The 19,960-nt window shown below is 45.6% G+C and overlaps 1 protein-coding gene across 2 annotated transcripts in view; it reads right to left on the reverse strand.

Moving 5' to 3' along the window:
• ITCH (itchy E3 ubiquitin protein ligase) overlaps positions 1–19,960 on the reverse strand; it is a 106,154-nt gene that overhangs the window by 49,587 nt on the left and 36,607 nt on the right. Inside the window, exons 1-5 of one of the 2 annotated variants that reach the window (XM_075901535.2) lie at positions 18,107–18,127; positions 15,967–16,057; positions 11,804–11,945; positions 8,191–8,315; positions 6,523–6,660 (exon numbers count right to left, since the gene is read on the reverse strand). In XM_075901535.2, the coding sequence (XP_075757650.1) occupies positions 6,523–6,660; positions 8,191–8,315; positions 11,804–11,945; positions 15,967–16,036 (475 nt within the window). In that variant the 5' untranslated portion in view covers positions 16,037–16,057; positions 18,107–18,127. Of the gene's footprint in view, positions 1–6,522; positions 6,661–8,190; positions 8,316–11,803; positions 11,946–15,966; positions 16,058–18,106; positions 18,128–19,960 lie in introns of those variants that run through there. The other variant, XM_075901534.2, reaches the window with a different exon arrangement.

The raw sequence follows: 19,960 nt of genomic DNA on the forward strand, positions 1-19,960 counted from the left end.
TGCTTGAGTAGCTAAATGTAATTGGGTTTATTCTTTGATCTGCCCTGCACAATTGAGATATATTGGCAGCGAGTCCACCTACCCAGCAGGAGCTCCTGGAAAAGTATGTTAACATGTCTGGAGATAGAGCAGGAATCCTTCCTGCACATCTCTACAAAGCTCTCATGGAGGCGCTCTTTAATTCTTCTGCAGAAGGTTTTGGGGGAGGACAGCCTTATTCCATCTTCCACGGTAAGTCACCTTACTACACCAAGTCACCAGCAAGTGATCTGGCACTAGCGCAGCACGAGGGCCAGGTTTCTGGCCCCATTCGTATAGCATCTGCTCCCTATCATGGTCTCTGATTTGGAGAAGACTGGTATCCTGTATGATGACCTAGTGAAATGGGGAAGATTCTGTAATTGATAGCACCGAGGCAATCCATCTCTGTTTGCTCACCCCTCGCAAATGACAACCCCAGGTTTGTTGCCCTGTTTGCAATGGGCTTGAAGGGACCATCCTGGAGAACAGACATGCTGGGGGAGGGAGGAAGGAGAGGGCCGTGCTACAAGCCCCTACACTCCCAAACTGCTGCATTCCCCCCTCCCCACACACACACATTCAAGTCTGCAGCCATGCTGGGGGAGAGGGGGATCTCTTGCAAAATCGCCCCTCCCCCCACCCCAGGCATGTTTTCAAAGAGGAACCAAAGGAGCACTCAACATATTGTTTACCATATCTGCCAGCAGAGCTCAGCTGCCCGAAGCTCTGCCGTGTGCTACTCCTTACTGCTAGGTGCTCAGTTTAAAATGAAAAATTCGGCCTTGTACAGGACACGTGTCTTTTGTGCTGCACAACGCTTCATTCACGGTAAACTCGTCTCTGAAGTCTAACCTTCCTTTTCCCTCCCCGATCCAGCTGGAACACCCAGTCTGTTACCTGCTGCCCCTGCTCCTCCTGCACTTAGGTTATCAAGATCAGAAGACAAATAAACCATACATGGGATGAAATGTTAACGGGCTCATGCAACTCACCCACACTGATAGAGCTCAACTAAACGCAGGGAGATAAATGGGTCAGAGAGCAGCCACACCCAACAGGACAGGAGAGCATGCAGCGAATATGAGCACAAGATGCAGGATGAGATGTTGAGGCTTCTGGTGGAGCCAACAGATCTGATGAGGCATCTGACAGAGGTGCAAGAAAAGCAGCTGGAGAAGAGAGTTCCCCTGCATCCATTAATAAACCACCTGCCGTCCTCCCCAACTTCCATATCTTCCTCTCCCAGATGTCCTAGAATGTACATATGGGGCAGGGGGGAAGAGCGGGGCAGGGGAGGCCCAGGAATCCTTTCACTCAATTCCCAGGAACAGCTCCTGGAGCAGGTTGTTATCCCCACATATGGTGACTGTAATAAGCCCTTGTGGTTCCCCCACCCCCGTTATCAGACCTGCAACTCCATATCTATTCAGTTATGTCTGTATTCCTTGCGTTTCCTAAATAAAAATGCATCATTTTAGAACAGCCAACTGCACTGGGGTTGGCTTACAGGACAGTGCCCGTACAAGGAGCAGCTTAGGAATGAGCAAAACACAACTTGTCACTTCATTATCTATTCATTCATGAAACTGTGTGTCAAAGCCTCTGATGTACAGTGCACCTCTGCAGATTGCCCTGGTGTCTGGCTGCTCAGAACTGGCCTCCGGGAGATCTGCCCCAATTCCCCACCCACCATACACTTTCCCCTCTTACTTTCACAGGTATGCAGCACACAAAAACAATGGGAATATTACTTTCACTGAGGTCCAACCTAGTCAAACTGCGCCAGCGTCCTTTTCAACAGCCAAAGACACATTCTACCACTATTTTTCACTTGCTCAGCACTAAGTTGAAATATTCCTTACTGCTGTCCAGGCAGCCTGAGCAGTTTCATGAGCCACAGGAGCAAGGGGTAGGCTGGGCCTCCAAAGATAACTGTTAGCATTTCTGTATCTCCACTGGCAATTTTTAGTCTGGGAAGAAAGTTCCATCTTGCAGCTTTCTGAAGAGACCAGAGTTCCTGAAGTTCCTAAAGAGTTCATACAACTTTCCTAATAATCCCACATTGATGCAACAACTCTTCTGCTCCATCAGTACCTGCAACACCACTGAGAAGTACGCCTCGTGGTTTATGTAGTCTTTGGCAAGGTGGTCTGGTGCCCAAGGGTATGTCTACACTACCACCCTAGTTCGAACTAGGGTGGTAGTGTAGACATACCCCAAGATAGGAATGTGTGTTCCATCTATGCCCCACCAATTAGGATACCCCATCTGGGCAAAACCATCCACTATGTCCTGCACGTTCCCCAGAGTCACTACCCTTCCTAGAAGAACAGTGATGATTGCCCTGGCTGTTTGGATCACAGCAGCGCCCACCGTGGATTTACCACTCCAGAATAATTCCTGATTGACTGACAGCTGTCTAGCATTGCAACTTCCACGGGACTATTACCATTTGCTTCTCAACAGTCTCATTTTGGTATTGCTGTGCTTCAGGGTGGGGGAAAGCAAGTCGTGACATTCCATGAAAGTGCCCTTACACATGTGAAAGTATTGCAGCCATTGGTCACTGCCACGGATGCAAGACAAATCCACCAGGCTGTGCTTGTTTCCTGGGTTCAAAATCTGCATTCCACTCTGTCAACAAGCCCGCCTGCTGCCAGTATATGCCAATTGTTGCGGGGGGTCCTGCATGTTTGTGCACTTGGCCTCCTCACATTCTTCCTTGCATAGGGAGCTGCAGGATTGGCTCTTGACAAATCACAGTGCAAGGTGTTTGCAATGCTTGCCACAGCAGTGTGCAGCTGAGTGGGATCCATGCTTGCTACCCTATGGCATGAAAAATGGTGCAAAATGATTGTTTGCCATTGCTTTCAAGCAGGGAAGGAGGAGATAAGTTAATCACAGGAGGGTGACGACATGTACCCAGAACCACCTGCATGACTGTGGGTGGTGGGGAAACTGAATAGCCAGCACTTGATAGCTTCCTGGCCAAAGCAGTCAGGATCACCTGTCAGAAGCTCCAAGATCTACCAGTAGATCCCGATCTACTGACTGGTGACCATTGCACTAAAGATTCCCTAGTGCTCTTTAATAGCATATTGTTTTTCTACACATACCAATTAATTGGTATGTCAACGTGTAGTCGACTACACGATTAACCGGTAAGCCTGGGCTAATTTGTTAATCTTATCGACTAAACACATTCTCCCGCCCTGCTGCCTCTGTATCAGAGGCAACAAGGGGATAGGGAGCCGATGCTTGTGAGGAGCTGGCTTTAAGCAGACTCCCAATGAGCACAGGATCCATCTGCTCCAGCGCTGCTGCCTCTGATAGAGAGGCAGTAGCGTGGAGGGCGAGGGGGGCAGGCTGGAGCCAATACCCACGGGGAGTCAGCTTTCAAACAGGCTCCATGCATGTGCCGGTTCTGTGGACCTGCCTGCCCCCTCCCTCAATTTCTGCCTCCTACAGAAGCAGCGAGAGAGAGGCAGGAGCCAATGCTCGGGGGAGCCGCCTTAAAAGCTGCAGCTGTATTAGAGGCAGCTGCATGGGATGGCAGGCAGACGGTCTGCACCGGGAACTGTTTTTTAAACTGGCACTCCTGGCAAACTGGCTCCCACCTGCCACCCCACACTGAGGCAGCAGTGCAGGATGGAAGGGGGCTCCCCGGGAATGGGGTTGGGAATGCACTGGCTGCCAGCCCCACCCCGGGACTATCAAATAGCTGAGATTAACTGCTAAGATTTCATATGGTTACACGACTATTCAGTTACACAGTATCTAACATCCTTACAATTAATATACAGTATGTTAGTACGTTTCAAACATTGTACTCCTGTAGTCAGCATTACCCGCACCATATAAACAGGCCCTTAGAAACCGAAAGACTTTTAAAAACAAAACTACACTAAATGTAAGGTACAATTATATAAGTTTTTAAAAGCTGTCTTTGCCTGCAGAATCTAAAAGGCTCCCTGTGTTCTGCAGCACTGTACACTGAAAACTTAATATTTTTTCTTTTAATGTACCTAATCAGAAATTAGGTATAAAAGTGAATCATTCAGTCATTACAATATTCCTTTTATTTTGCTATTCAATTCACATTATTTTGCATTAACTCCTATATTTTCAAACACAGATTTACATATTAGTGATGTGTAACTACGTTGAAGACAATGTCAGTTAAGAAAGCTGGTGGTTTGGTTTTAACACCTGGATGAGAAATGTTAACATCCAGGAAGGCATAGAAGGTAGCTTGGGATTGTGAGATAAGCAAGCATGGTCCAGAGAACAGCTGCTCTGTATCATTTGTACTGTACTAATATCTAGGAGCCCTAGTCATGGACTAGGACCCCAGGGTACAAGACAATGTGTAAATACACACAGAACTTAAGATGAAAATAAAACACCTGGAGGGGGCTTTGTGGTAGAGATAGGGGCCAAAAAAGCTGCCAAACCTCCATTAGAATATATTTGTGGCTCCTTTTGAAGAGCTGCGTAAAGCTATGTAAAAGAACTTTCAAGACCAGGACTCTGAAAAGTGAGGATGAGTAACTACAGCCCACAATAGTGTCTCTTCAGAGGTGTAAGGGGTACAGAAGTCTGGAGCATATGACTTATGAGGAGAGGCTGAGGAACTTGGGTCTGTTTAGTCTGCAGAAGAGAAGAGTGAGGGGGGATTTGATAGCAGCCTTCAACTTCCTGAAGGGAGGTTCCAAAGAGGATGGAGAGAGGCTGTTCTCAGTAGTGACAGATGGCAGAACAAGGAGCAATGGTCTCAAGTTGTGGTGGGAGAGGTCCAGGTTGGATATTAGGAAAAACTATTTCACTAGGAGGGTGGTGAAGCACTGGAATGGGTTACCTAGGGAAGTAGTGGAGTCTCCATCCCTAGAGGTGTTTAAGTCTCGGCTTGACAAAGCCCTGGCCAGGTTGATTTAGTTGGGATTGGTCCTGCCTAGAGCAGGGGGCTGGACTTGATGGCCTTCTGAGGTCTCTTCCAGCTCTATGATTCTAAGTCAAGGCAAGATGTGACTACCATCTGCTCTCCAGGACCAGCCCCCGGATCAGCTCAAGGGGCAGTGGGGACCACACAGTCCACCTACCATCTGCTACAGGGGCCAGCTGTTCCCCAGGGCTGGGGCACTTGCTGCTCCCCTGTGGTCATTCTGGGATATAACTGTCCCCATTCTTGCTTTCTCATTGAGGTCATTTGTGAATATAACTGTGCCTGCTATCACACCCCTCCCTTTCAGTTGGATGAAAATCACATTCCCATTGTCCCAGCACAACCAAACCCTAAACTTGGTTTAAGTTATGATCAGAGGAAGCTGCACATAGAATTAGGAGGAGTTCTTGAAGAAACAGAATCGCAGATGGACACAGACACACAAACTCTCAAATATGTAGCAGATACATAAAAAAGCTTTGGGAGGAAATAAGAAACCCAAATGCCTAAATGGTTAGCTGCTGGGGGAAAAAAACATTTCATTTCTTGATATTTTACAAACATGCAGTCTACTAGCTGCATAATAAGGTATCTAGCAGGGAGTCTGTAATAATCTGTCCAGCTTTAAAAAAACGAAACAGGAAGACCCAAGAATTCAGAAAACTGTAACAAGACAAATGACACAAAGGGAAAGGAAAGTCATGCTGAACATTGGAATAAATCTTGAAAGAAAATATATGGACGTCTCAATGCTCTTTTTATTCAGTTATTTTGCAGATCACAAACTTCAAAAGGAACACGAGGCTAATAGAAGTGTTCAATCTTAACAAGCGTGCAGTAAGTTTCAGAGGGGTAGCCATGTTAGTCTCTAAGGTGCTGCAAGACTAACAAAAAATGCAGGTGCTATGTGCTTTTGTGGGCACAACCTACTTCTTCAGATGAATGGAGTTTAAGGGGTCCAGTTTTCAAATAAATAGCACAGAGTGGATGGGGGGGGGCAGAAGAGGAGGAAAAAAGAAATAAAGAGGAAAGAAGCTGCCAATTACAGTGTGTATACTAAATGAAGCTGATGAGAATACTTACTACCCACTTTAAGTGCCCTTTGTTTGGTTTTTTACGTCATTAGGATGTGGACTGTAGTGGGCCATCCAGCCAATTTCTTTGTTTAGATTTCTATTGTAGGAATCAAACTTGTAAATGAAATTAAGTTCTGTAGCTTCCCTGTCAAGCTGGCTTTTGAAATTGGTTTGAAAGAATACGATGACTTTGAGATCCATTAATGAGTTCCCAGGCAAGTTGAAATGTTCTCCAACAGGTTTGTGTGTGTTGCCTTTTTGGCTATCTGATGTGTGTTCATTAATTCTCTCTCGTAGAGACTGTCCACTTTGGCCAATATACATGGAAGAGGGGCATTGTTGGCACTTGATGGTATATTTGTTGTTTTTTAAGAGTGCAGTAAGTAACTATTATAAATAAAACATTGCACTGACTTTCAGTAAACAGCCTTAGCAAGCAGAGGTTACAAACCTTACATATACACCCGAACAAACATTACTCACTTCTTATACTTGTGGCATCACCATTAGTTAGGAGCTCAGGATCTACCTGCATCCCATCCAGACAAACAGACAAGTCTCCTATTACCTCTGCTGGTTCTCGGTCACTGACAAGCTGCAATGTCACAATCACTTGCTCAACTATAAAAGAAAGCACAGAAAAAAATCAGAGGCTTCCCTTTAGTTAACATACTACATTTTATTAAAGAAATCCCCAAAAATCGACAGGCAAGGATTACAAATAGAACAATACCTCTCACTCTCCATAGGAATAATAATGCTTTTTGCAAGCTATCATGTCAAATTTCAGTAGGTATTATTCCCTTAAAGACAGGGAGGACTGAGACAGAGCAGTCAACTGGCTTGCCCACAGAAAGAACACCAGCATTAGAGCAGGAGTCAGGATTCTATAGTCTCTAGGGGTAAGTCTACACTACCACCCTAGTTCGAACTAGGGTGGTAATGTAGGCAACCGGAGTTGCAAATGAAGCCTGGGATTTGAATTTCCCGGGCTTCATTTGCATAAAGCCGGGCGCCACCATTTTTAAATGTCCGCTAGTGTGGACTCCGTGCCACGCGGCTACACGCGGCATGGACTAGGTAGTTCGGACTAGGCTTCCTAGTCCGAACTACCATTACTCCTCGTGAAATGAGGAGTAACGGTAGTTCAGACTAGGAAGCCTAATCCGAACTACCTAGTCCGTGCCGCGTGTAACCGCACGGCACGGAGTCCACACTAGCGGACATTTAAAAATGGTGGCGCCCGGCTTTATGCAAATGAAGCCCGGGAAATTCAAATCCCGGGCTTCATTTGCAACTCCGGTTGCCTACATTACCACCCTAGTTCAAACTAGGGTGGTAGTGTAGACATAAAAAATATAAGCTAGGGTATGTCTACACTACCACCCTAGTTTGAACTAGGGTGGTAGTGTAGACATACCCTAGCTTATATTTTTTTAAGACCACTAAAAAACATTTTGGAGCTCACTTTCAAAACATCTTTTAAGAACCAGAAATCACAATATTCTTCATGAAGTGTATATAGAAATGTTATCTACAGGCAAAAATATTTATCCAGTTACTGGAAAAATGTATATTTAAAAACATGAAGATTTTGTCTTCCATCTACAGAAGGAAGGGAATTTACTTTTATAGGCTAAGCCACTGCATCTAGTCATAACGGAGCAAGTTTAAGATAAATATATTTGCAATATGACATTTAAACATGCAAGCACACAAACAAAAACACCCTGAACGTGCCTATTTGAGTTTGATGCCAGACCATGACTCAGACAGTATTTATCTTAAAAAATATATATATATTTTCTGTAGCTTTTTTTAAAGCTATCTTCAGTTTGATTTTTCACTTCCCACATTTCACTTCTTATTCCACACCAGTGACATATAAAATACAATGTTTATAATATCACTATAATAAAAACACGGCAAGACAGACTATGCTGCATCATCAGGCAGAATGAAATAAATTGCAAGAGAAATACAATCAGTAGACAAAAAGGAGCAGTTATACTTCAGATAGATTTTTAAATTGTCACATTGTTTGTTTAACTCTTAAAGGAATTCCAAACGCACAACAACTTGAACTTCCACATAAATGCAAGTCTGGCAGATTTCATACAAATAAGGTACATTTTTTAGTTACAGACTTACGTTTCATATTGTTTGATTTCAATGTCTCACGAACGTCTAGAGTAGCACTACCCAGCAGAACATCAGACTTTAATGTCTGATGGCTCCAGACTCGAAAGTTTAATTTACTGACAGGGGTGACAATTCTGTTGGGAGAAAAAAAAGCATACAGAGAGAGCATGACAATGGTGAACACTGGGCAAAATGGTTATAAACAACTATGATACACATCAGTTTTTGTTTAAAAACAAAGTTTACTGAAAATAAAAATGGTAAGATTTAACCAACAAATTTTAAAGATCTTTTTAAAAATTCTAACAGCTTAAAATACTACGTGGATGATGGGAAAACACAATTCTTGACAAAGAAAGAAAAGTCAAAATAGCTGCTAAAAACGTTCATATTTGGGTCAGAGAGTGGAGATTGTTTGAGTTCAATCATACATGTAAAACTATTAATTGTTACAAGTAATATCTAAAATTATTGTAACGACAGTATTAGAAAAATATTGCCTTTAATTTCAAAAACTGTGTGTATGTTCATTTTTACTGTTTATCTTGCATGATCCTTCCCACAAAGCAATAGGGGGGAGAAATTTTTTCAAAGTAAAGCCAGAACATGAGACACCTTCATGAATGGCTCAAATGGAAGTCCTCAATTCACACTGAGAACCAGGTTAAAACTCCATGAATTAACTTTGTGCTCTCCAAGAGGATGTAGAAGAGATGCTGCTCTCCAAAATAAAGGCTGAGCATCTGGGTAAAATGAAATCTACTACCCTACCTAACAGCACTAAGAATGCTAAACAAAGCAGCCCCTTGAGATATGAATTTCAGAACTGAGTGCAGGCTGAAGAGAATCCATGGACATGTATTATATATGAGTGTGACCTCTGTACTAACAGCAAAGGGTCTCAACTAGGTCTTTGCATTCATTGAGCTAGATTTCTTTCTGGAAGATAAGTGTGTGCACATTACCTGTCATGGACAAACTTTTTGACTTAAGAATCTCCTTTCAAGAGCGATATAGCTAAAGCTAAGACTGTCTGGATTCAGATACAGAATGACCCTTGTAGTACCAGACTATCTGGATGGAAAGAGTATGGGAGATTTTAGTGGCATGTTGAGGAAGTCAAAGAACCAAGGCCTTCTTGTCCTGGATGGAGCTATCAGAATTGTGATGGTGGGTGTGTTAGAAGCCTCATCTTTTCAGCATTGATTTGTCACACTGCACAATGTGAGGGGGAGCTTAAAGGAAACAGATTTTGCCTCCTAGAGATGACCCCTGAATCAGACTTCAGAATATAAAAGGGGTCAGGAGGGGTTTTTTTGGGAGGGGGTCAGCTAGAGAGACCTGAACATTTGATGGACATTTCCTTTTGCTGCCACTGACCCTCCTAGATGGGGTTAGAAATTTCAGACCGAGTCCTCTAGAGAGAGACCTTGTGGTTCCACTTTTCAGAAGGGTTCTTGTTTTGAGAAAGAAAGAGTAAATGAGAGTTTATGCTGGACTGTTCCAGGGTCCCAGCTTTTGTTCCAGGGTGATTCTTGGATACAGACTGGCCATAAGGTGACCCTAACCCAAGGGCATCAGGCTCCAACCCTGGAGGTTCAAAGGAAGTTCAAAGTTTCCTGCACTGGGAGCTAGAGGGGGGCTGACACTGTGGACAGGCTATTGCCTGGACATGACAGAGAATGGGGGGAGAAGTTGGGCGAGAGGGTGACTCTCCTTGCTCTGTTTGCTTTAAATCCCTGTCAGTAGCGGCCTACCACAGCTGGGAGGGAAGATTCCATGACCTAAGAAGTTTTTTTTCAACCTATACTCCATCTGCTGAGGTGGGAGGGAAAGCAGTCGCTGGTGCTGGGCACAGATTAATTCCTTTGACAGGTCTTTAGAACACTACGAACACCTCAACATACATTCCATAAATTCCAGCTCATGTGATCATGCCTGAATATTCTACTGATGCCAATCACATTCTACTGAAATGAAAGCAGCACAGATCTTTAGTGGAAGGGTTAAGGGACATCAAAGACTATCAGCTTATTTTGGCCTTTTTTCTCCCATCAGGTATCATGGAAGAAAACAACAGGAACAATTAAATTGCAAATTTTAGAATGTCCAAGGAGAATAAAAGTCTTTTGTGGCTACCACAGCAAAGTAATAGCTATGACTGACTGGAAAAACATCTTTTCATCACTATTTGTCAATTCATCGAAATCTAAACATTTCACAAAGACGGTTCAATTTTGACAACATTCTGACAGGACCCAGATAGGATTCTGAAAGAAACCTAACTGGTTTCCTGCAAAGTTTTCTGCCTGGTAGAGGCCCAACAGCCCGGAAGCACCAGCCCCCAGGCTCTCAGCAACCCAAACTTCCTGAGACCACAGCTTTGGGGAAGCCCAGCAGGTGGACAGAGATACAATAGGGTACTCTAGGGTTCCCAGCTTTAGGCCAGCCCACCAAGCAGTCTTTTCCAAACTCAGGACTCCATTCCCTTTCACAGGGAATTTCGAGACTCTTGGTTTTCATTCCAAAGGGGAACTAAACCAAACTCTGAAATATCAAAAATGTCAACAAAACAGATTACACATTCTCTGCCCAGCTCTACCAGTAACTTAGTTTACACGTTCATTCCGTTTCAGTGCAGACTGAATAGGATCAATGTGCAGAAAACGTTAATATACTGATGTGTGTTGGGCAACAAACCTGGGAACGAAAATACTTTGCATCCTGTAAATTTAAAAAAGCAGGTTGTTGAGATTAAAAAACAAACGGATTTTGCTACACAACTGGCTCTTGGAAAGTTAGTGTTTTAATGTAGACGAAACATACAGATATTGTTCCCTTAAAAATGTCTCTTCAATGTTGGGATACAAACCAAATGGAGAAGAAACCAACTTTGCATCTTGAGGTAGGCAGATGTACGTAATATTATACTAACCAGGGTCCTCCTAAGTTCTCTCAAGCAGTATTTCTAGAACATAAGTGCTACCAGAAATGCTAACAGCTGCATACAATTTCTGTTGATTCCAATGTTCCATATGATGCATTTGAGGGCATTGCTAGAGACCTGAGTTTCAGGGAAGATAAAGAAGTTCTCTTTTGTGGGTACATTCACATTTGCATTGGAATCTGGATCCCTGCAAGTAGGAACCACCCAAAAGCATGCGCTAAAATATAACCTGCTATAGAACTAACAATATGGCACAACAAATAGCCATGTCTTGAAACCAGGGTCCAAAAATTTGAGACAATGCTTCCTTGGTAAATATGTACTGAACAAGTGAGCATGAGAATTTCAGCTCTATCACAGATTTTCCTTACTTTTTATAGGTCATGTCACAAAGCAGCTTTATTTGCATATCATATGTGGTAATATGGAATATATTCCTATGTTCACACTGCATTCCCTCCATGCCTCATAAGTTAACACACAGCACTTACGTAAATGCTCCATACTATAGCATCCTCATATATCACCCTTTTCTTTAATAAGAAACAGATTTGTCCTATTGTGCTATAACAAAGAGTGCATGGTTTAGAAATGATTTGACATTAATTGCCAATAATGTAATAATTATTAAATGTTATAAATTGATCTGTAAAGCAAAACCAGCTTCAAACCTACACTGTAAGATGTTGCTTCCACTTCGGACTATTTGTATTGTTGCATTTTTCTGTCTTCTTTGACTGTCCATCAACTGAGACTTCCACATAAGGGCTAGGTCCAAACCATTTATTTTTATTTTCTTTTAATTTTGCTGAGATAACTGTTAAAAAAGGGGGAAAACAATAAATATTCTATTCTATTCAATTAACTATATGCATTTTGAAAACTAGCTACATTCCTGTAAAAACTCATTTGTTAAGAATTATAGAAAGTAGCTATGGCTACAATACAGTGACATGCAACACAGCTCAAACACCACCTACCTAAAGACTACTACACAGCAATTACCTTTACGTTGGACTTCATCACTAAGATGACGGATCACAATTTTGTATATTATGATTTCAAATCAAAGAAGAATTTGATGCAGACACTGGATTTGAAGAACTCAGCTGCTCTGAGAGCAAAAAGATCAGCGCTCCATCACTAGCTGAGTGTATGAAAGTCTTCCCACACTAACATGGCTAGAAGGTTACAGCTACAGCTGACTTCTAGGAAGCTAATGTATACTAACTAGGGAGGTGTCCATTGCTCTCTTCAAAGAGGTTGAATTGTTCTGACTATGCCTGATACTGCAGGTGCCTGCTTGATTCATCCTACTCTGCCTGGATAAGAAGGCACATGTAATTGCTTAGGAGGACTAGTCAAGATTTATCTGGTTTTTGGTTCCTTATAATGTGTGCAATGCTGATTTCTTTACAGAAAATCTGACGAAGATATGTATGTGTGTTATGTGCAAGTTCATTACCTGAACATCTAAATTTCCTTGATGGGATTTCCATTATTTGAATGTGAACCTCATTAACTGAAGGCTCTTGGTTAGCCAAAAGTTAGATGAGTCCTTTAATGTTTAACATAAAACATATGAAATTTATATCGGAAGCTTTATAATCAGAACCCGTAAATGTTTAAACTGTACAACAAATAGTAGCAGCAACCCATATTTACCCATTATTATTCAAAGGAAAGTCCTGTCACTCCACTGCATTCAAATACACACAGTACTTCCCTATACTTGTAACTGTTCTTCAAGATGTGATGCTGTCAGGGACCAGTGACGAATAAAAAGGAATAATCACTTCCCTTGATCTGCTGGCAGACTAATATGCCGTTAGCCTTCTTGGCAACAAGGACACGCTATTGACTCCCATACAGCTTCTCATCTACTGCAAGCCTCAGGTTCTTTTCTGTACAACTGCTGCCTTACCAGTTGGCCCCCATCCTGTAGCAGTGCTTGGGATTTTTCCATCTTAGGGGGTAGGACTTAATATTTGTCCTTGTAGGACCACATCAGATTTCTTTTGGGCTAATCCTCCAACTAGTCTACGTCACTCTGGATCCTCTCTCTGTCCTCCAGTAGGGATGTTATCGTGTAGACGACTACACGATTAACTGATAAGCCTGGGCTTATTGGTTAATCTTGTTGATTATACTCATTTTCCCCTAAATGGGGAGCGGGAGCAAGTACCTGTGAGGAGCTGGCTTAAAACCGGCTCCCCATGAGCACTGGATCCACCAGCTACCCACTGCTGCCGCAGAGAGAGGCAGCAGCATGGAGGGTGAGAGGGGTAGGTTGGAGCCAATACGCGCAGGGAGCTATCTTTCAAGCCAGCTCCCCTTGTACATCAGCTCCTGTCGACCCACCTTCCCCCCTGCTTTCTGCCTCCTACAGAGGCAGTGAGGGAAGCTCCCCAGTGCTACCTAACCCCTCTGCGCTGCTACCTCTGACAGCAAGAAAGCTCTTGCTGCTCTGCAGCAGCAACCCCGTCTGTGGCGGATCTGAGCTTCCTGCGGACAGAGGCTGCTGCCACGGAGCAGCCTCTGCTCTTGGGGAGCTCGGACCCTTCACGGACAGGGGCTGCTGCCACCCCGTGCTACTGCCTCTGTATCAGTGGCAAGAGTGCAGAGTGGCAGGCAGCTGCTCTGGGTGGGGAGCTGTTTTTTAAACTGGCTCCCCTTATGGACCAGCTCCCGCCTGCCACTCCACCCTATTGCCTGGCAGTGCAGGATGGCAGAGGGGTCCCTGGGACCGGGGCCAGGAGTGTACTGGCTGCCTTCCACACTGCTCGGGACTATTGAATAGTCATGTAACCGCTAAAATGTCATGCGGTTACCCGACCATTCAGTTACACGATATCTAACATCCCTACCCTCCAGCATATTAGAACTACCTCTCCGTCCAGCTCACTGTCATTCACACACTTGCCGAGGGTGCAACCCATCTCATCATCCAGATCATTAATGAAGATGTTGGACAAAACCTTACCCAGAACCGACCTCTGGGGTACTCCGCTTGATGTCTAGGGACTAGCTGCTGACTAGACATCAAACTACTCATTGAGCCTGAAGATCTAAACAGCTTTCTATCCACCTTCTAGTGCATTCATGCAGGCCCCACTATTTTAACGTAGTGGCAATAGTACTATGGGACACCGTATCAAAAGCTCTGCAAAAAAGTCAAGATATCTCACATCCACCACTTCTGCCATATCCACAGAACCAGTCCTCTCATCATTCAAGGGAATTAGGTTAGTCAGGTATGACCTGTCCTAAGTAAATCCATGTTGACAGCTCCTGATTGCCGCCGCCTCCTCCTCCAAGTGTTTCAAAACTGATTCCTTGAGGACTTGCTCCATGATTTTACCAGAGTCTGAGGTGAGATTGACTGGTCTGTAGTTCCCTGGATCCTCCTCCTTCCCCTTTTTGAAGATGTGTATTACAATATATCATCTGGGACCCTTATCTGATCACCAAGTGTTTTCAAAGATAATGACCAATAGGCTCTGCAATCACATCAGCCAACTCTCTCAGCACCCTTGGATGTACCCCATGAACTTGTGCCTATCGGCTTTTCTAAATCGTCCGTAACCTGGTCTTTCAATACTGAGGGGTGCTCACCTCCCCCCTAGAGTGTGTTGCCCAGTGTAGTGGTCTGGGAGCAGACTGTGAAAATTGAGGCAAAATGCATTGAGTACTTCAGCTTTTCCCACAGCTTAGGGTGCCACTGCAGGGTTACTTTGTCTCTGGAAAAAGGTGTGCAAAGAGACTCTGTCATCAAAGCCTGCAACTCTCTTCCCTTACAGAGGTTCTCTCTACGCTATAAGTCCAAGATACCTTCCAAAAACACTTGAACTTATAGCAAAACAACTTAAAGCAGGGAATTTTTTCCCTGCATCTGACTTCCATTTGCACAATTTTTTGTTCCTTGCATGACTTAAGAGCAGGGAATCTGAGGACTTCAGATGCATCAGTTCCTACAAGTGTCAATGACTTTGGTGTGGAACAGATGTTGATTTATAGCAGGGATTATCCTGTATAGGAAAAACGGTTTCACACAAAACAAAGTTGTCTTCTTAAATACAAATCAACCATAGTGCTGATTAGGCTGGACATTAGGAAAAACTTCCTAACTGTCAGGGTGGTTAAACACTGGAATAAGTTGCCCAGGGAGGTTGTGGAATCTCCATCTCTGGAGATATTTAAGAGCAGATTGGATAGACATCTGTCAGGGATGGTCTAGACCAGCAGTCCCCAACGTGGTGCCCGCGGGCGCCATGGCACCCGCCGGGCCATTTCTGTGCGCCCATCGAGTGACTGGGGTTGGCCCCGCCCCCAGGCGCATGGGCGGGGCTTGCCCCTGGGCACGCAGCGTATGGGTGGTGCCAGCCCCTGGGCGTGCGGCGTATGGCCGTCCCCTCCCCGGGCACGCGGCACAGGAGCGGCGCCAGCCCCGGGCATGCAGCTTATGGGCTGTTCCGGCCCTGGGCGCACGGCGTATGGGCAGCCCTGCCCCTGGGTGTGCGGCACAAGAGCGGTGCCGACCCCGGGAGTGTGGCGCAGGCACCGGGCACATGGCGCATGCACAGCCCCACCCCCGTGTGCCTGGCGTGTGAGTGGTCCCACCCTCGGCAGCCCCAAAAGGTTGGAGACCACTGGTCTAGACAGTACTGGGTCCTGCCATGAGGGCAGGGGACTGGACTCAATGACCTCTCAAGGTCCCTTCCAGTCCTAGTGTTCTAGGATTCTATACTGCCAGTCACATCTTAACTATGTACACAAGCTTTTTATTATTTTCTTTTCCAGGAATGGGGAGAAAACATTTAATCTTTTGAAAGACTTACCAGTAATCTGAAGCTGTGATTTCATTGCAAATCCACTGGCAGGTCCTGATCTTGGCCCAGTGCCAGCCATATTACGAACTGGGCCTTGAATCTGAAGGAGAAAGCAAGGTAGATATTTTAAACCCAACAGTAAAGTCTAAAATTAAAATTCTCTATTTTTTGTCATGCATGTTCAGGTTGCGCCTCCCTAAAGCGAGACTCCCTCGTCCGACAACAGATGCTCCTTGATGAGAGCCTCAGGACAGGAGGGGCAGCAGCTGGGAGCCCGGGGGGCTGGAGCTTCAGCATGACCGAGGACAGCTGGCAGCCAGGCCGAGGCTAGGGACTGTCAGCAGACAACCCAGTTGGGGTGAATGAGCCAGCAGGCAGGGTGAGGTGGAGAGCTGAGAGGCCATAGCAAGGGACCCCCTCTTGGTCCAGCAAATTCCCTCCTTCAGGACTGCTCATATCCCAAGAGTGCCGGACCAGAGAGGTCCAACCTATATAACACATTGAGGATAAACACATGACACTTGTTTTCCTGGCAACTATGTTTCCATTTTGCCTTGAGTAGAAGATCAACTCTGCTTATTAGTCACATAGTATCCAAAGATCACCACCACACTCAGCTGTCACCCTTCCTGTTTCATGTGGTCATCCCTCTCCACTTCCCCACTCTCAAAGAGAAGGTTCTCCTAACCTGTCTGACCACCTCATTTGTGGAAATCTCCACCCTCCTGATGCCCAGAAATCCAGAATAGTCAGGTGGCAAACACCAAAAGCATTAGAGACAGAACAAGTAGAGCGACTGCTCCTTCCCTTCCTCTGCACTACCAAAATAAGATTATCCTTGCTATTTACCGTGTACATTTAATGTAAATTTCAAAATATTCAGTGGAAGACAAATATTTTGATTTGTTTGTACTAAGTCAGGTCCAGTCCACCGCTGTAGCTCCTGGCTCTACAAAGCACTATTCAAAGAGCAAACAGAGCAAGCCTCGTCTCATGATGCAAAGATGCCCTCCATTTAGGTCACCATTGCAGCAGTTTTCCCTTGCTTTTTCAGTCTCCAGGCTCTCCTCCCCCTCCTCCCACCACGCTCTGGAGTGGAGGGAGGTTCTCCTTACACCACTGATTTGAAGGCAGAGTACCTAGCCCAGTGGTCCCCAACCTTTAGAGGCTCCCGGGCGCCTGGGGGCGGGGCCACTCACGCACCGGGCGCCTGGGGGCGGGGCCACTCACGTGCCGGGTGCCCAGGGGCGGGGCCGCACGTCCTGGGGCACGCCAGGGGCAGGGATGCCCTTGCACCCAGCGCCGGCATGTGCCCCAGGGCTGGAGCCGCCCGAGCGCCTTGTGTTGTGGGCCCGGGGCCGGCGCCGCCGCACGAGCCGCGTGCCTGAGGCCAGCATCGGCACCGCGCGCCCGCATGTGCCCTGGGGTTGGGGCCGCCCGAGTGCCACGCACCGGTGTGTGTCGCGCGCCTGGGGCCGGCGCCTCCAGTGCGCTGCGCGCCGGAGGCGGGGCCGGCCCAGGTTGTCGGCGGGCGCATACAAATGCCCCGGCGGGCGCCATGGCGCCCGCGGGCACCGCGTTGGGTACCACTGACCTAGCCTGAAAAGAACAAGGCACATCAGAGCCACAGATCTGTAACACAGCTCTCAACTGACAAGCTAAATGGAAATAAAACCTGGTCTCACCTGAAGAAAAAATTTCCTTTCCATACAAGCTTTTATCCTGGTTTAGCAAAGATTTAAAAATCATACATTGAGCTAAAAGTCAATACAAATGTCTCATGTAGACAAGTCTTTACTAATGGATGGATGCTAGAGGAATAAGAATGTAGTTCATATTCTTAGCTGGCATCGTAGATATGTTATTGTATCAATGCTTTCTGTATCAAACACTCAGCTACAACCAAAAACATAATTTAAAAATAAACAAAAACCCACCCCATGAGGCTCACCCGTTAACCATGTAAACAATTACACTTTCACATCCCTACCCAGGACTCCATAATATAAAAAGGTACCCATGTAAGAAACTTTTCATTATAAATCAACTGAGTATCATGCTACAAAAATCATAAATATATTCCTTAAAAACTGAAAATGAACTGAAAATGAAGACATTACACTGTCTTCTTTATCATATAGAAAAATACCTTAGGATGAGCAGAGAAACTGTTTTTTGACACGGAGCAAAATAACTCAGTGCTTGACAGAGAGGTCAGTGATTGTTTTTGACGTCTCACAGTTACAGATTTTTTTCCAGGAAGTTAATCTTCATGACCAAAGTCCCTTGTAGCATGTGGAACATTATTAGTAAGCTATGTTGCTTTGCTCCCTAACTTAGAAGTAAATAGCATTCCTGCAGAATTCAGCACGGCCTAAATTATTTTAAACTATTTTACATCTGTCAATTTTATGCAGCTTAGCATTTTCTGGAACCTCCAAAGCTCAGAGACAGCTTCTATATTTTTATCCTTTTTGTATTCACAGACATAATGAATCAGAAATTGTTAGATTCTAGATAAGAGGGTTGTGAAAGTAAAAGCAGTAGATAAAGTATTCAAGATTAATTTGAAGAAGTGGGCTGTGCCCACAAAAGCTCATGATACCATCTACGTTTTGTTCGTCTATAAAGTGCTACCAGACCGTTCATTGTTTAAGTTTATCCTGTACAGACTAACTCGGCTACCCTCTGAAGATTAAGTGTACAGTTAACCTTCAGAAGTTCACACTTAGCAAATGGGATGGAAGAAGAGGCAGTTAACATTGGGGATAGTTATTTGAAGACAGTGTTCTGTCACGCATGGTTCAAAGGAGCAGAATAAGAGATTAGCAGACCTAGTGAGATTCAAAAGCTCTGTATCAGTGGTTCCAAACCACAGGTCCATGGACTGGTGCTGGGCCGCTGTGGCTACCAGAGCTGAAGCAGGCTGTTCACAGTGTTGCTGCTGCACAGTGACTGGCTTCAACACCAGCAGCTATGGCAGCTAATTCTGCCGAATGGCGGCACTGGGGTTGAGGTGGCAGCAGAAGGCTGAACAGGAAGTACCACTCCTTCCCTCCTCCCAGCCCCAGATAAGATGGCAGCCCAGCTGGGGCTCCACACTCCCTCCCACTTCTACCCATGGGGGCACAGGATGCATTTGGGGAGGGAGGGGGCACGAAGGAGGAGGCAGCACGTGCACAGCCAATGGCCCTCCCCCGCCCGCGCAGCAGTAACGGCCACGCTCCCTAGAGGGGACAGCCTCGTTTTGGGGAGTGCAGGGTGGAGTCAAAGGGGTGAGGTGAGGTGTGGTGGGATCAGGAGCAAGAGGGTGTTGGCATGGGCTGTAGAGGGCAGTGGTCAAAAGGGTGGGGGTGTTAGGCACTGGGAAGCAATGGGTTGGGGCTGAGGGAGGGCAGGGGTTAAAGGTCAATGGGCAAGAGGGTGTGGGTTGAAGTGAGTCAGTAGTTATGGAGGCAGGTGCAGTGCAGCTTGTGCTTCTGCCTAAGGGGCAGCAGATCTGAGGGTGTCTGAGCAGGATTGGTGGGTCTCAGAACTTGTGAAACATGCAGCTGCAGGGTCAGTGGGGCAGGATCAGGGTTTGGCACAACAGGCAGTCATGGAGTTTATAGAGTAAGGGGCACCAGGGGTAGTGGGGCAGGATCCAGGGAACTGGGAGATTGTCAATTTAAGTCAGGGGTTGCTGCGACACAGTGTGCCAAGATTGGTAGTGACAGCTGATGCAGGGCAGGCTCCAGGCAAGACAGAGGTGTTTGACAAAAGGAAGCTGGCAATGCAGGGTGTTGAGAAGTGGGAGATGGTGGGTACTTGGATGACAGGCTTGGCAAGACAGATGTGTGAGGTAAAGGGTTAATTGGAAATAGGGGATATCAGAGGATGGGTTGGCAGGTTTAATAACGAGACACAGAGTACCAGGGTTGGCTGGACAGAGTCAGAGTTTTCTGGGGTTGGAGATAGAAGGATGTGCAGTAATAAGATGGGGTCAGTATGTGAGTGGGCTGGC

Source organism: Pelodiscus sinensis, chromosome 17 (genome assembly GCF_052426305.1).
Source record: "Pelodiscus sinensis isolate ZL-2025 chromosome 17, ASM5242630v1, whole genome shotgun sequence".
Lineage (NCBI taxonomy): Eukaryota > Metazoa > Chordata > Testudines > Trionychidae > Pelodiscus > Pelodiscus sinensis.